The sequence below is a fragment of the Catharus ustulatus genome, chromosome 8 (genome assembly GCF_009819885.2).
Source record: "Catharus ustulatus isolate bCatUst1 chromosome 8, bCatUst1.pri.v2, whole genome shotgun sequence".
Classification (NCBI taxonomy): domain Eukaryota; kingdom Metazoa; phylum Chordata; class Aves; order Passeriformes; family Turdidae; genus Catharus; species Catharus ustulatus.
This window is the reverse complement of record NC_046228.1, coordinates 18,521,792-18,536,766: the sequence shown is the minus strand read 5'-3', so window position 1 is coordinate 18,536,766 and position 14,975 is coordinate 18,521,792. Positions and strand designations below refer to the sequence as shown.

The 14,975-nt window shown below is 41.2% G+C and overlaps 1 protein-coding gene across 1 annotated transcript in view; it reads right to left on the bottom strand.

The window, feature by feature from the left end:
* ANTXRL (ANTXR like) overlaps nt 1–14,975 on the bottom strand; it is a 57,569-nt gene that overhangs the window by 25,979 nt on the left and 16,615 nt on the right. The window contains exons 6-12 of the mRNA XM_033066298.2: nt 13,400–13,479; nt 13,218–13,286; nt 12,952–13,032; nt 12,788–12,848; nt 5,840–5,938; nt 3,630–3,699; nt 2,442–2,520 (exon numbers count right to left, since the gene is read on the bottom strand). Coding sequence (XP_032922189.1) covers nt 2,442–2,520; nt 3,630–3,699; nt 5,840–5,938; nt 12,788–12,848; nt 12,952–13,032; nt 13,218–13,286; nt 13,400–13,479 — 539 coding nt within the window. The remainder of the gene's footprint in view (nt 1–2,441; nt 2,521–3,629; nt 3,700–5,839; nt 5,939–12,787; nt 12,849–12,951; nt 13,033–13,217; nt 13,287–13,399; nt 13,480–14,975) is intronic.

The following is a 14,975-nucleotide window of genomic DNA, read 5'->3' as shown; positions in this document are numbered from 1 at the left end:
CTTAGCCCTTTCTTACAACAGGGATTCCCTTCACCATTCTAAGTGAATTTGTTTTCCCCAAAGACAATGAAAAGGTTGAGGGAGGAAAGAACCAGCTGGTAAGAGCTTTGCAAAGTCTGGGTGAGATCTGAATGACTGACTTAGGTGGTACCTAGGTCTCTCTCAGGCCAATTCCTAGAGCTGTTAGGATTGACATGTTCAATTTGGGACTAACATAAACCCAGCTCCTACTCCATGCTTTTAGGCAGGTAACCCAGTGTCCCATACCTGTGTCACAGCATCACCATCCCTACACTGCTCTGGCTTTTTGTTATAGACACAACAAACCAACATGTTTTAGGATATTCTACGTGTCTCACCCTCCTTTGGCCAGGGAGCAGCTGGATTGGTCCAACATGTGCCCGACTCCTGCTCAAACAAGTCCTGCTAGAGGACACAGTACCCAGCTGCAGCTCAGTGCTAAGCCACCTCTCTGGCCCTCCCATGGCCCCATATATAACTAATGCATCTGAAAAGCAGATACTCGAAGAGAAATGAATTTCCAGTCAAGTCAGTTTGCTGAGAAAAGGGTGAGTAAAAATCAAGCATAACTTTTAGAAACATCACTGTCCTCCTTACAAACAAATCCAAACACAGTAGCAATGCAGTACCACTGCTACTATTACTCCAAACACACATTACCTCCTTGTTTTGCAGCCTTTGTTCCCAGGCATCACTTTTCCTGTGCTAACTGCACATATAAATTGCTGAGACATTTGCCAGCAGTAGCTCGGGAGCTGCTGGCAGCAAGAAGCTGAAGAGTCTTCTTCTAATGATTTTAATGCTACAAAGCACCATAGTGAAGCTGGACTTTGAAAAGAAAATAGCAGACTTTATGCAGCTGAACAGAAATAAGCACGAGGATCACACAGAGGCTTTAGGATTATAGTGAAGATACTTACTGTACAGAAAAGACAGAAGGACCAGCTGGGGAGGAGAGCTGAGCGGGCCAGCTGACTGCCACCCACAGAAAAGGAAACAGGAGAGGAAAGGAAATGGAGGCAGTCTAAAACGAGAAGAATGAAATGCATGAAATTAGAACAAAGTTGGAAACTGAACTGCCAACTCCCTGCTTATGGGACATAACAGGAGTGAGAGAGTGTTTTTCTATCAGCTGCAAATCAGGCTTCCTGCCTCCTTCACATTCAATCTGCAAGAGGCTGGTCGAAAACTGTCAGAGATTGACATGACTGGAGATTGAATTCCTCTTTTTATCCTAAGGCTACCAAAAGAAAAAGCTTCTTCCATCCATGCTCTGGCCTTTAGGAATCCCGCTTAGGGTTGAGACTTCAGTCTTCATCAGAAACAGATTACATATGGGTAACTAAATGCACCAGTTAACACTTGTGTTTCACTGCATACTTGAAAGGTTTTACTGTACCTGAGGTAAAAGAGTGGAATTAAATGTGAAAATATCAGGCCTCTGTATGGAAAATTTGCAAGAAATTTTTAGCAAAATAGAAATAATCCCATAAAGAAAGAAATGCATCTCTGCTATATTGTGCCCCTGGAACCCACAGTTCCATCATTCTGGTGTGGTATTTCCCACCTTCACTGCTGCAAACATAAAAAAAATAAAATTTACAAGTTACAGTCGCCTCAATCTGCATTCGTGCCCTTCTGTTCTTAGCTGTCAAAATAGCCAACAATGATTACAAACCAATATGACAGCATTTGGCATAGGCTATAAAAGTCCTTTAGATACTAATAACAATGATACAAACTGCTATCAGGTACTTCAGTCAACTTGGTTTAGACCACAAGGTCACATATTTAATTACTGCATTTCCTCACACCAGCTATGGGCACTGCCTTATTTCTACCCCAAGGCAAGGAAGACAACTCTTTATCTATTAGTCAGTTTCCTAATTTTGCTTATTTGATTCTAAAAATCAGATTTTGCTAAAGGATCACTTGTAGTTGTTTGTCCCTGACACTCTACCTGGTCTTTTTGACCACATGATACAGGACAGACATCACTGTCCTTTCCTTCTGTGGCCTTTCCAAATATACGTCCTAACAGTTGTACCTTCTACCCCAGATCCCATCAGGGACCCCAAGGCTCAAAGTGTTGCTCCCTGATGCTCCTTCAATCATTTTCTCAGATCTCCTTCTGATAAGATCCTAGTTTTGATGATCTCTCTCCTGGGGTAGGAATGGGCAGGGTGCCTCTTATTCTAATTCTTTACTCAGAAAATCTTTTATAATCTATCCATTATCACTAACAAGTTGATATTAAGTAGCCCTGGTTATTTCCCCAAGAGCTGTTGGGATCCAGACAGCAGCAGTGATGCAGAAGCTGCAGAGAGGCCATGCTCACTCAAGGAGGCTTTGCCTGAAGAACAACCATTTATTTGCAAGGTCTCATGGTTCCTCTGTCAAGCTCCATTGGAGTTACTTACACAATGTGTGCTGGTGATGCTGACAGAGCTGGAGATGAACGTTAGCCCATTGTTCATGCTGACTTGTAGGAAAACCACCCTAAAGCACAAAACAGATATGTTTATTTTTAGTGTGTCTTTACACCCATTGTTACCTTTACTCCGTCTCTGGTTTAACCATTGGTTTATGAGCATGCCTGGAGAGCACATCCTGTTGAGTCAGGGCATTTTCATGGCCTCAGGCACTTACCTGAATTTGCCTCCCTGCTTGCCCAGCAGTCACCCTTTCTGTGTTACCTTAGTTGAGCTGGGACATATGCTCTTTATTAAAAAAACCCCATCCCACCTGGGGCAAAGGGCACTAGGACACTGAAAGAAAGCCTCAGACAATAGCAATACTACTGTAGATAGCACAAGAAACTTTAAGACACTTTTATTTATTTAAAGAAACCCTTCTGTCAATGAATCAGAATGTATTCTTTTGTATCCAAGCAAATCCACTGAGATCAAGAAGGGTAAAAACACTGAAATGCCAGTGAAAGTCAAGAAGAATCTTCCCCAGCCATTCTCCAATATCAGAGCAAGGGTCCAAGGGAGAAAAAAAAAAAAGTAATAATAAAAATAATGAGAAAACCACACCAAATTAATTTCCTTCACTGACAAACAGAAAGGGGAAGGGAGGCATTCACCTATAGCCCCAGTACAGCATTTAAGTTCCTGTAAGATCACCTATGGAAAAGGTAGGGAATTTTGCCATATCTCCCAAAAGTCTACTGGATTAAAAAGGCTGAAAAACATCAACACTAGATACAGCAGAGTAAAATATAGGAAGCAACATACACAATAGCAGCAAAGGAATTCAAACCAAGCATCTCATTTCCACCAAAATTAAAAGTTTTTCTTGAATTTATTACCTTTTGGTCTGAAACAACAGAATACAGGAAGAGAGGAGGAATCACAATTCTGTGATTCTATGATATGGGGCCAAGAAGACCTTTGGTTAAACTGTGCTGAAGACCCAACATTAAATAGAGCTATGCTGGCTCATACTAGGAAAGGATTTGGCACAAAGGAGATGGCTGCAATATGCCACACACGCACACAAATTAATTTGCCACACTTTGGGCAAAATCCTGAGCCTTTGGCTCAGTAATGGCAGCTTAACCCAGAAGTCCACTCTCTCAACACAGGCTGGAAAGCAATACTCACTGTCCAGCATCTTCTATCACTGGGGCAGGGCAAAGCAAGTACGTGTCATGAACAAAAGTCGGCTTTTCATCTGAAAAGAAAATAATATAACTATCAGGGATGAAAAAAATAAATTATTTCAAGCAGGCCACCCCCTTGAGAAGTGCTGACACCAATGACAGCCACATATGAACTCAATATACTGGCAAGTACCAATATTCCCCAATGGTGCTGATCACAAATCCAAAGTACTAGAAGAACCATTCATGTTGATGCCAACATGATGCTATCAGGCTAGAGATACCACAGCTGAGAATTGGAAGTTTATCTCTGTTCCTGACAGCAGTGGTCAGCCATTTGGAATTTAGCTTTGAGCAGTATTCATCATGACTATCTGAAAATTACATGCAACCTCTCCTCACATTGAATAGTCTGACCCCTCAAGTTACTCAAGGGCTCAAAAGTTTAGAGTTTGATTTTTGTCTGCCCATGTCCAAACATACACAGAAGAGAATCCAAGGCCGCACTGTCTGAGCCCAAGAAAAAGGAAGGAGAGGAATGATGAAATGGAAAAATACAGGGGGAAAGAAACCAAACCCAAGAGATGGTTGGTCATTGGAAATAGGCAGAGAGGGGCCATGACAAGAGCACACATCTTCCCATCTCCTTGCACTCCACTGCTCCACAATTCAGCAGTGTTAATCCTGTTGCTTTCAAAAGTCACATCCAGAAAGACAAGTCCTGTGAACACAGACAGGAGGCCCAGCAGTAATCCTGCACTGCCACTCCACCAAAAGTGTGGGAGCTGAGGCACAAGAGCAGACACATCACTCCAGTGACTATAGCTCAGCTCTGAATGGACAGCAAAGCAACTGTGCTGCCAGCCTGCAGAAAGAGTGGTCTATGAGAGTCAAACCCAAGGGAATAAAGGGCTGACAAAGGCTGCCATCTATTTATACCTTTGAGTATACTATTTATACTCTTTTTATCTAGGGAAAAAAGTAACTCAAGCAACAACAGATCTAAGAGTTGTTCCTTCATGCTCCCCCACTTCAAGCACATCTGAAGACAGAACTCATTTCCCTTCCTTGGCAGAGATGAGGGCATATCAGTGATATGTTTTAGGAAGGGGAAAAAAAGTCAGCATGGATCAGCATCTCATGACAACATCTGTTGCAAACTTAACCCAAGGAAAACACAGCATGGAGTTGGAATGGAATCAGAGTAGTTTTCCTCCTGTGTATTTCCAGGCCCAGGTCAGCACTCACAGTGTGAAGCCCAGTCAAGGTGCTAATGATTTGAGTCAGGGAAGAGAAAGCAAAAAATCTGACTAACTGATAAACCACAAAAAACAAATCCTGGTTAAAGCATATCTGGAAGTGGAATAAATGCAAGACCACCAGAGCTGACTGACTGCAGCATCAACATAGACAAGTGGGATGGAAATGAAGGAGCAATTCATGTGTTCCCTCTTGTAAGTGAATCCCCTGCTTGGGAAGGCACCAGTCTGGCCATGGCAGCAAATGAAAGCCTCTACTGTGCTCAGGCCACAAGGGTGGCATATATGAAAAAGGAGCAGGGCTCCTCTCCCCACACCAGGTTTCATTCTGGCTTTTTAGGAATGAGAGAGGACTAATGAGAAACTGTACACTCCATCTTTTTTTGGCCATTCAGTCCTTTGCCTGGCTGTTGAGACAGCAAACAAAAGCACAGCACAGCAATGACAGGGACTTTCCATGTTACACAGTCACTGTGATGGGACCAGCAACTGGTGTCAAAGAGGAGCAGCATGTACTCAGGAGACCTGGATTTATGGCAATTATCTCCTGAACTGTGAATAAAAACTCTGAAAACAGGTTTCCAGGGGATCAAGACAGCAATATTTCTTTTATTGGGGATGAAAAAGGGACTAGGAAGTAATTTTAAGTTTCCATGTTAAAACCTGATCCCCAGTACTCTCTTGCTGCATGCAGCACCCATGTACATCACTGCATTGGTGCTAAGGTCACTGTGCAGCAGCATTTCCCATGTAAGCACCCACTACACAATGCCCACAGGCCACTGCACTGAATAAGGATGAATTTCAAGCTTCTTTAAAATGGACATCTCTACCCCAGCTCCCTCTCACATCTGCTGCAAGGACTCCCTTTAACATGAATGAGAATTGGCCCATGGTCCATGAGGTGACACAGCCACAGGGGTCACTGCAATCCACCAGCCTGCAAACTTACTGATAGTGAGGCTGTCATTGAGCTTGAAGCTGCAGAGTACCTGGTCGATATTTCTTGCATGATAAAAGCCGTTGCCTCTTACCACAACTTGAAAGGATTCTGTAAGCAAAAACACAGCAGAGTTATGATTTATTTATGAGAAACAACTCAAATACAGCACTTCTGTTCGGAGTGACCTGAATTAAAACATGGCAGTTGCTGCTCTCTGCCCTATGCCTGATACAAAAAATATACACACACACTCCCTCTATTCAGCAGCCATATCCAAGAGTGCTACAGTAGTGGCATTAGTGCTTCAGAGTCTCCTCGTTGTCTCAAGTCAGCTTCCACAAGTGTAACACAGAAATTCGATGCCTTTAAGGTGCCACAGTAAACCTAAGTCTGACTTGACTGATGTTATCTCATGGTTCCTCCATGGCTTTTGGGACAGATACCTTTGCTAACCACCTGTATTCGTCCTTCCCGCTAATCTTCATGGCAGATGGCACCAGGCTTTCAGCAGAGCTCTATTCAGGAAGATGCTGACAGACAGAAATCCCCTCCTAAACCTCCTGTGACTCAGAGAGAAAGTTTTGCCTCTGGTACAAAACCTGGGAAAAAAACAGTGTTCCTGGAGATCCCTGTCACAACTTCTGTTGCTTTAGCCCTGACAGGGAAGGCACCTATAAGCAACTATGTTTTGTTCATTCAAGCAGCAGAAGCAGCAGGAAGTTTGGGCTTTTCCACAAGCATTCCAATAGCCTTTTTACTGACAAAGCAGTTTTGCATTTGAGTAAAGCTAGTCCAGGAAGGGAGATCCCAACTGCTCAGGCACCATTGATCATGTTGCAGTGCAATGAGCTTACTGATAAGCCTAGAAAGTAACTCTGTTTATTGCCAGAGATCAGTAACACCTGGCTGAGTATCTACGAGAAGTAGAAATGTGCAGAAGGGAAGTGATAGAGAGAAGTAGAGGTAGGATTGCTGAGCTTATGCCTAGCATGAAAGCACCTGGTGTCACCATACCCCATACAGTTAGAGACAGGAAAGGTCACTTGAGGAAGAAAAGTATTAAGAAATCTATTTTTTCTCCTCAGCTTCTCCCCAGCAAGCTTTTAAAGCTATTCCTTAGTAACCTACATAGTTAGCACTTCTCCTCAGAGCTCTAACAACACAAAAGTTTGGTATCCTTCTCTCCCTTTTACTGTGCACAGGTAAAGCCCAACAGAGAGCCACAGTCCCCTTTCTGCTACAGTGAGCCTGAATTGCCAAACTAGGCACAGGATGCACCAGGAAGGGAAGTGGGAAGGGAAACTTCCCTCTAGGACACAAAAAGCCAGTGTGGCTGCTACACTGACCACAGAGATAACATCTTTAATGTAGGCAAGTGGAGAGACACATTACAAATTTGTTCTGTCCCCAGTACACTTCTGAAACTCCCTTTGATACTGCACGCAAGCTGACAGCTGAGATCACTGGCACACAGTAAGGGAAAGCACAGAAATTGCACTTTCCTGCATGAATTTCCTACTTTAACCAAATCCTCACAGGGCTCTCACACCAGCCTCTGAGCAGGGTTGGAGACCAGCCCAATACCCAGGGTATAACAGAACAACACAGGACCAATTAGTCTTCTAGCTTCACATTGAAAAATATGAATAAATTATATAGTACTCCACTAGTAGCAAGTAAAACCATGAACAGTCTATATGCATCTTCAATTATACTTCAATGAACGTACTAAAAAGGAGAGCAAAACAATGTTGGTAGGATTGAGGGGAGCAGTACATGATTTTTAGTGATAAAAGATTTAGCTTTTAGCAACACTCCATACAAGGCCATGTTATTTGTGCAACAATGGAGAAAGGAATAATTGTTGGATAACATTTCACAAGGTCCCCAAGGTGGCTGAAATACATTCAGCCTCTTTTGCCTGCACTTTATTATCAAACCTACTGCAAGGCAAGCTAGCACAGGGATGTAAAATGCTTCACTTTTTTGTACAAACAGCTTGTTTTTGTCAAAAACACTCTCACTCATTGCCATTATCACTGTTTTGAGATCTAATACAACTCCAGGTGAATTGGGCTAAGGCACTTACAAATTACAATCGTACATGGAAATCCACACTCTGGTTTTCATCGTGGTAGCTTGCTCTAGAGCAGGGCTCTGAACTGACAAAAGCCACAAGGTACATGGGAATCAAAGAAGATATTTTGGGAGGAGAAAAAGAAAGTATCTACTGGAATGCATTTTGAAATGTAATATGTGCTTAGGTACCTTGCTGAAGAAAGATGATAAAAATTTGAGATCTCAATGAGCATATCAAGAACCAAATACACAAATCCAGCACCAGGATTTGGCCTCTTTTTAATGGGAAGTCCAAATGAAGCACATAAAAAAATTGAACCACATTACATATGGAGTGGCACTTTAACTGTCCAGTTAGCTGGTTGTCACTGGAGGTAATGAGCATTTCTTTAAACAAATGAAAATGTACTGTAGGGCAGATTCATCTGCTTCTTACTCCAATAAGGATCTTGAGTTACTCTTAGATTCATGCCTTGAGCCATTCCACATCTAACCCAGCTGCTATGCTGAGAATTATGAGCATCCCTTTTTTTGCCAGCAGAGCTGAGAGTCATGACCAACCCTGAGGGCAACTGGGCCTCTGCCACCCACCAGAACTACCTGCCTGGGACCACACACTGGCAGACTTTCTTGTAACCAGCCCACTTCACAGCACCTTGAACACTCAGCCAAAATTATAATTTTTCCCCATCTCAATTTTATATTTTAAAAGAAGCTTGATAAAACTGCACTTCAATTTTTCTTCCCCTTCTCATGAATTAATGGCCTTAAAAGGCAGCAATAGCAAAAGTTTAATTGGTGGCTGTTTCAGTGGCTTGAAAAAGATGCCACAAGTAAGAAAATTTCAACACAAGACATCAAAGGTAAAAGCCACATGTAGAAGTTTAGCCTTGTCAGGACAATTTGCCTCTCCTGCCGTTCTTTTCACTGTGACTGCTGCTCTGCACAGCCAGTTGTGAACAAGTGATTGGGTAGTAACCTGTCCACCAACACAAGCTAAAAATACACATTGCAGGGAAATGTAAACAGCTGGAGCTGTGTTTGTTGTTGCTGTTCAGAGCCTGCCCCCTCGTTGCTCTGGAGCATTAACATGTTCTGGGTGATGCTCTGTTGAAATGGCTAATTCCATTTAATTTTGCACCCTGGCTCTGGCTGCGTCCTTTTCTTCCTTAGTTACTGTCAGATCATGGCTTGCAGCTTTTGACAGGACAGCGAAGGGAAAAAGGTCAGCGCTGCAATAACCGGGCGGCGCTGGCAGCGAAGGGTAGGTTGAAGCTGGTGTGCACTGGCCGTGCTGTCGGCTCCGCTTCTCTGCCTCTGATGAGAAGCTGACTGCTTGCATCCACACCTGGTAGTTGATGTGGCCAGTAGGATGCCACATCCAACAAAACCTTTCAATCACATCTGTGTACCATAAGCATAATCAAAGCAATGATGCTGTCAAACGGGATATGAGGCTCCTCTGATTCTGCACTGATAGCCTGTTTACAGGCTGCATGTCTTGGTCACTTTAAATCAGAGGGAACAGGAAGGACCCAACTACACTGCTCCCTCCACACTGGGGACAATGAATTTGCAGGGTCAAAAAGCATTAAACATCAGATAGCTGTCACAATATGACGAGATCAATTTGTAACTGGATTTGCCACACAGCTTTGTCACAGAAAGCCAGAGTCCCAAATGGAATTGTCAACACATAGAAATTGTTCCATTAGCATTTTAGTAAACCTCTGGCAAGTCAAAAATGAAGCCAAGATCACCAGCAATCACCAAGGCAGTAGTAACTATGACAACACTTGCAAGGAGTGGCTCAGACCCTGCTTTAAGCCCTGATCATAACTTGTTTCTACTGAGCCACACACAACCCTCATGATCTCATAGCAAATTGTAAAAATTACTAGCAATGCTAAATAAAGGCTAAACCAATTATCACCTCCTCATTCAGATAAGTTTCATACAAAAAGCGTGGACCAACACATTTCAAGGCTGTAAACAGATAAGAATCTTTGCTGGAGAATGTGATAATATATTCCACTCTCTCCAAAGGTCCATTATTTTTCAATCATAATAGAAATTTTCATTTCAAAATTATGTATTTAAACAAAAAACCACTCCTAACCTTAAAGAGGAGGAATGGCAAATTTCTAGAAAATGTTATGTTCTAATTTTCAGCCAGTGGATGTATCCACCAAGCAAGTGTGTACATATATGTTGATGTAGGTTTCAGTGGCTCTATATGTTGACAGAATAATACATTATCAACAAACCAAATCAGTAATTACATAAATATAAAATGCATAAAATTCTGACATTAATGCAAAAAATGTGAAGCCTATGAAGTAAAGTCCAAATGAAGCACATAAAAAAATTGAACCACATTACATACACAGTGGCACTATAATTGTCCAGTGAGTTGAACTCATGATCTGGATTCACACTACCATGAAAAAAAAGTTGTTTAATCCCAGGAGATTGCTTCCAGGAGGCAGTTCTGCACACAGCTATACAGATGAGCCTCTGGTTGTGTTGAAGTGGGATAATAAAGGATAATAAATCTAAGCACAAATGTAAATATTTGTAGCCTCATGCTGTAAAACCTCTTGCAGGAGGTAATTTCAGCTGTGGCTTGCAGGATAATAATAAATGCTACTGATTCTTAGTGCTAAAGACTTTAATACTTTAAATATAATGGTATACAAACAGTGTGCATCACATGGAGCTGCAGTTTTGGCTTCCTCCCATTTTCAAGCTCTCTGCTGTTACAAACAAACCTTCAAGCATGTAGAGATTGGGCAGCAAAGCTTCACCATGAGCCAGCCCTTGGTCAAGGGGGACAGAGCAAACCTCAGAATTTAAGTGAAAAACGTGCCAGTACCTTGCTGAATCATCAGCACTACACAGAAACTGATTCTGCCCCATTTATACCAGTCTTGTTTGAAAGTCACAAAGACAATAAAAAATTCTACAGATCCAAGTAATGTAACAATATTGTCCATTGGGTTTTTTTTAAGGCAAACTATTTTTAAAATGTACTTGTGGAATTTTAATCACATTTGTCATAAACTTTTTGCCTAGCAAGCTTAGCAAAAAATGGTTTGAACACATTATCCTTTGGGGAAAAAAAAAAGAAACTTTACTCTTTTTGCTGGAATACATTAATTTTGCTGAAAGGAAATTTTTTTTCTTGAGAATTTATTTTCTCAAATACTCCATAAAAATATTTTCAACATTCCATTTGAAAAACATTGTTTCAAATTCAACTTTCCAATATTTGTAACACTGTCCCAAACAATTTCAAGAATACTACTGAAACTCCTCCTATTGGATCACTCACATTTTTATGTAACCAAAGGCATTTTTCTGGAACAGGATGGCTTGTAATAAACTTAACACAAAAATTTGTCAAGTATACAATAACTAAGCAAAAATAGGAAAGTATCATTATGAAATAAAAAGCTTTAAATGTCAAAATTTTAAAACTTTTTTTAAAATCAACTTCACAATATTTTTAAAAGTAAAATCATTGCTTTAAATTTTCTACAGATGAGATTTTACATCCAGTCCACAAAAATATACATAGGAATGATTCAAGAGACACAAAGATGTTTCATGTTAAATTGAAATAATCAGGGTAAGATCATATTGTGATTGACATGTGGAAATGAAGAGTGAACAATTTTTCTTCTGTGATACTTAATTTTTCCTGATTTTCATATTTTATGTTTTCAAGGTCAGCTTTCATGCATGATTACCGTTTTTATGTGCTCCTTTTTACAGAGTACAAGGAAATGAACACAAGAGACTAACACTAGAGCTAAATAACCACGCTGAAAACTGTACCTTCCAGCAAACTTATGGTGTCACTCTTACTCTGCTGCAATAGCCTCTAAAATAAACACAGCAAGAGAATTGCTAACATAAACCAGAACAATCCAAGTTAAATATACTAGATATGAAAGGCAGGAAATTATCTACAACTCCTCTGGGTATCCTTCATGTTTACCATAAAGAATAATGGTTCTTTCAAATAAGTAAAACATTAGCATTTTGGAAAACACAAGAGGTGACTTGGCCTATGCAGCAGATTATGTTTGGTTCAATCAAATTTCTGCAAATGTTTTGCAAAATCTTGTTTAACTGCTGACAAGTCATAGCAGATCCCAGGAATGCAGTCTTTCCAGAAATTTATGAGATATTGCCTTTGGACCCTAAAACACCTCTGTCAGTCTGGTTTTAGATTACAGTAATTTCACAACTATAAGGCGCACCGGATTATAAGGCGCACTTGTGGGTGTCGGCAAATTTCTGAACTTTTGCCCATATATAAGGCACACCAGACTATAAGGCGCACTTTTTTTTGCAGCTTCCCCCGCACAGTTGCTGGCTGTGGCCCTGCCTCCACCCGGCAGCCGCGGCCCTGCCTCCAGCCAGCTGCCACAGCCCTGCCAGCTCCTCCCGCGGTTCGCAGCTCGCACTTCCGGGCTGGCAAATTTCCTAACTTTGTCCATATATAAGGCGCACCAGACTATAAGGCGCACTTCTGGGTTTGGGCCAAAATTTTAGTCAAAAGGGTGCGCCTTATAGTAGTGAAATTACTGTACTTTTCTTGTTTCTTAGATTTTTTAAAAGGTGGTAGCCCCAGTTTGCTGAGTGTTGCCTCTGTCAGCTCTCCAAACTGGTACTCAGCCACAGCAGCTACAAGTTTATTTTCAGAGTGTTTTTCTCAAGCTGAGAAGGAACATGTAGGGCTTTAGCTATGGCCTGAGAGGATGCTCTAACACATCCACAGGCTTCAGCTCCAATACCACATTAGGTATTTACTGACATTTCATTAGTGTCATTCATTTGCCTATACACACTGTTCTTGTGGAAACTTACCTCCTGCACAAACACTGGATGGTTCAGCTGCCAGGATCTCAATGCAAGACTTCTTCAGAATCTAAAAGATGTACATAAGGGCAATTTTTGGTAACCATTTTTATCTGTGCTTTATTATTGCAGGAAAGGGCACCCTTTACTGTGTTTCAGAATTTCCAACTTACTGAGTCAATGGTTCCTCTTAGGGCATAAAAGCCTCCCTTAACTGGAAAAACATGATCGATGCTGTCAGCAATCGTTGACAGCTGCAAAGAAAGACAATCATAAATCATGGGGAAAACAAAATTACAGTGAGCAAAACCAGGCCCTTTCATACTCGCTAAAAGACATCGCAGTAACACGAAATGATTTATGCCTCAAGTAATTAAATAAATGCTGTAACTTGTGCAGTAACATAACAGAAAAACACAAGAGAAAACAAGCAAGTTACCTGAGTTTCGTTGAAATCTTTCACTCCAACACAATAAACAATAGCTCCAAAGCTTCTGGCTCTGTTGGCCTAAAAAACCCAAGAACTTCCATTAAGTGCAAAGCTGTATAATCAGTGGAGCCAGCAGTAAATGTGTACAGGTTTGACAAAAATTAGTTTGGATAAAGATGAAAGTGACTTACTTCTTGTTCTGCATAATAAAACTGAGCATCCTGCAACTCGCCATCCGTCAGGGCAATGATGACACTGGCGGTCCGGACTCCTGCATGGAGGACAGTTTACAACAGATTGCACACACATGGCACAGGATCCAACAGTGGGAAAAAGGTCTGGAGTGAGGCAATCCTTTTTACTGACAAACACACACACACCCACAAGGCCAGACTCCCAGCCTGATTTGTATGGACTTGGTGACACACCAGCTGAAGGCCAGATGCAAGACCTGCAATGAGCCAAAACCTGTGCACCTTCAGGTCACCAGCATCTCTGGGTGGGGAGTGCTGCTCTAACAAGGTCCACACACTGACTTCTCTGTTGTGAATAAAATAAAGCAGCTACCAAGATTACAGACAGAGCTTTCACGTGGAGAACTGACTGGGTTTGAAGAAGGGCAGCTTTCCTCTCTTCTCTTGACAAATTTGTCTCTACACAAACATTGTCCAGAGACTGTGGTAAGAGATTAAGAGATAGTTCTGCAAAAGGAGCTTTCCTGCCATCCTACCTTTCCCTCCAGCAGACTTTGAAAGGGCAACCCCACTGAATGTGGCATGAAATGGGCTTCTATGGGAGATCAGCCCTACAGTTCTCAAGCAACAAGAACTTCCAGTGAAATTCATAGGAATTCTGAGCCTTAAGATCAAGTCCATTAGAAAAAAAGTCATGTCTTGTGATATAATATCTCATAACCCATTTAACTTACATGAAAATATTGCATAGACTGCAGAGATTTATATATGTAATGCAGTATAGAATGCAATCCTACCTAGAAAAATGTTGTTAACAAAAAAAAACCTGTTAACAAAATTAAACCAAATTACCATGCAAACTATGGTTCAACCAACCATTCTGAGTCCATAGTTCTTAAGCAAAGTAACAGATATGCATACATGTTACTTTCAGGCAAGTATTTGTTATTTTTTCAAAATAATCTGTTACAATTTCAAGTGTCTTCCACCATACTGTCTGAAATTACAGATTGATTAGTTTTGACAGGTTTCTTATGCCACGCAGTCCTTCCCATGTCATGTCAGACACAGACATAAATCTTAAAAAAATGACCTGCAACTTGGAGGAAAAAATAGCTTGGATTCCCTTTTTTTTTGTCTTACTGTGCCCAGCACCCTTGAAAAATGCTGAAAAAAACTGGAGATCTTATTTTGTTTTCTTTTCAATGCTTGTTTCTTCCGGTAGTTTAGTTTCTAAATCCAGTTCTCATCTACTCTTTTTCCTTCCTAATTCAATTTGCAGAATACTTGATTAGTTCTTAGATATAAGCTATGAAGTAAAATGGTTTTCCCTTCAGGACTCCTGATTTTACTGGCAGAAATGCTGCAACAACGTGCAGAGCCTGCTGCTCCTACACTCACAGTCTATTTTAATACAAAGGCACCAATCTGTTTCTGCATCTTCCAAAGAGACCATTAGCCCACAAATGAGAACAACCTCACACCAGGGTACGAACTAGGCAAGGCTTGTTAACTAACTAGGTCTTTTGGCACAGACAAAAAACATACACACTTTCCTCTCAAAATTTAGTGA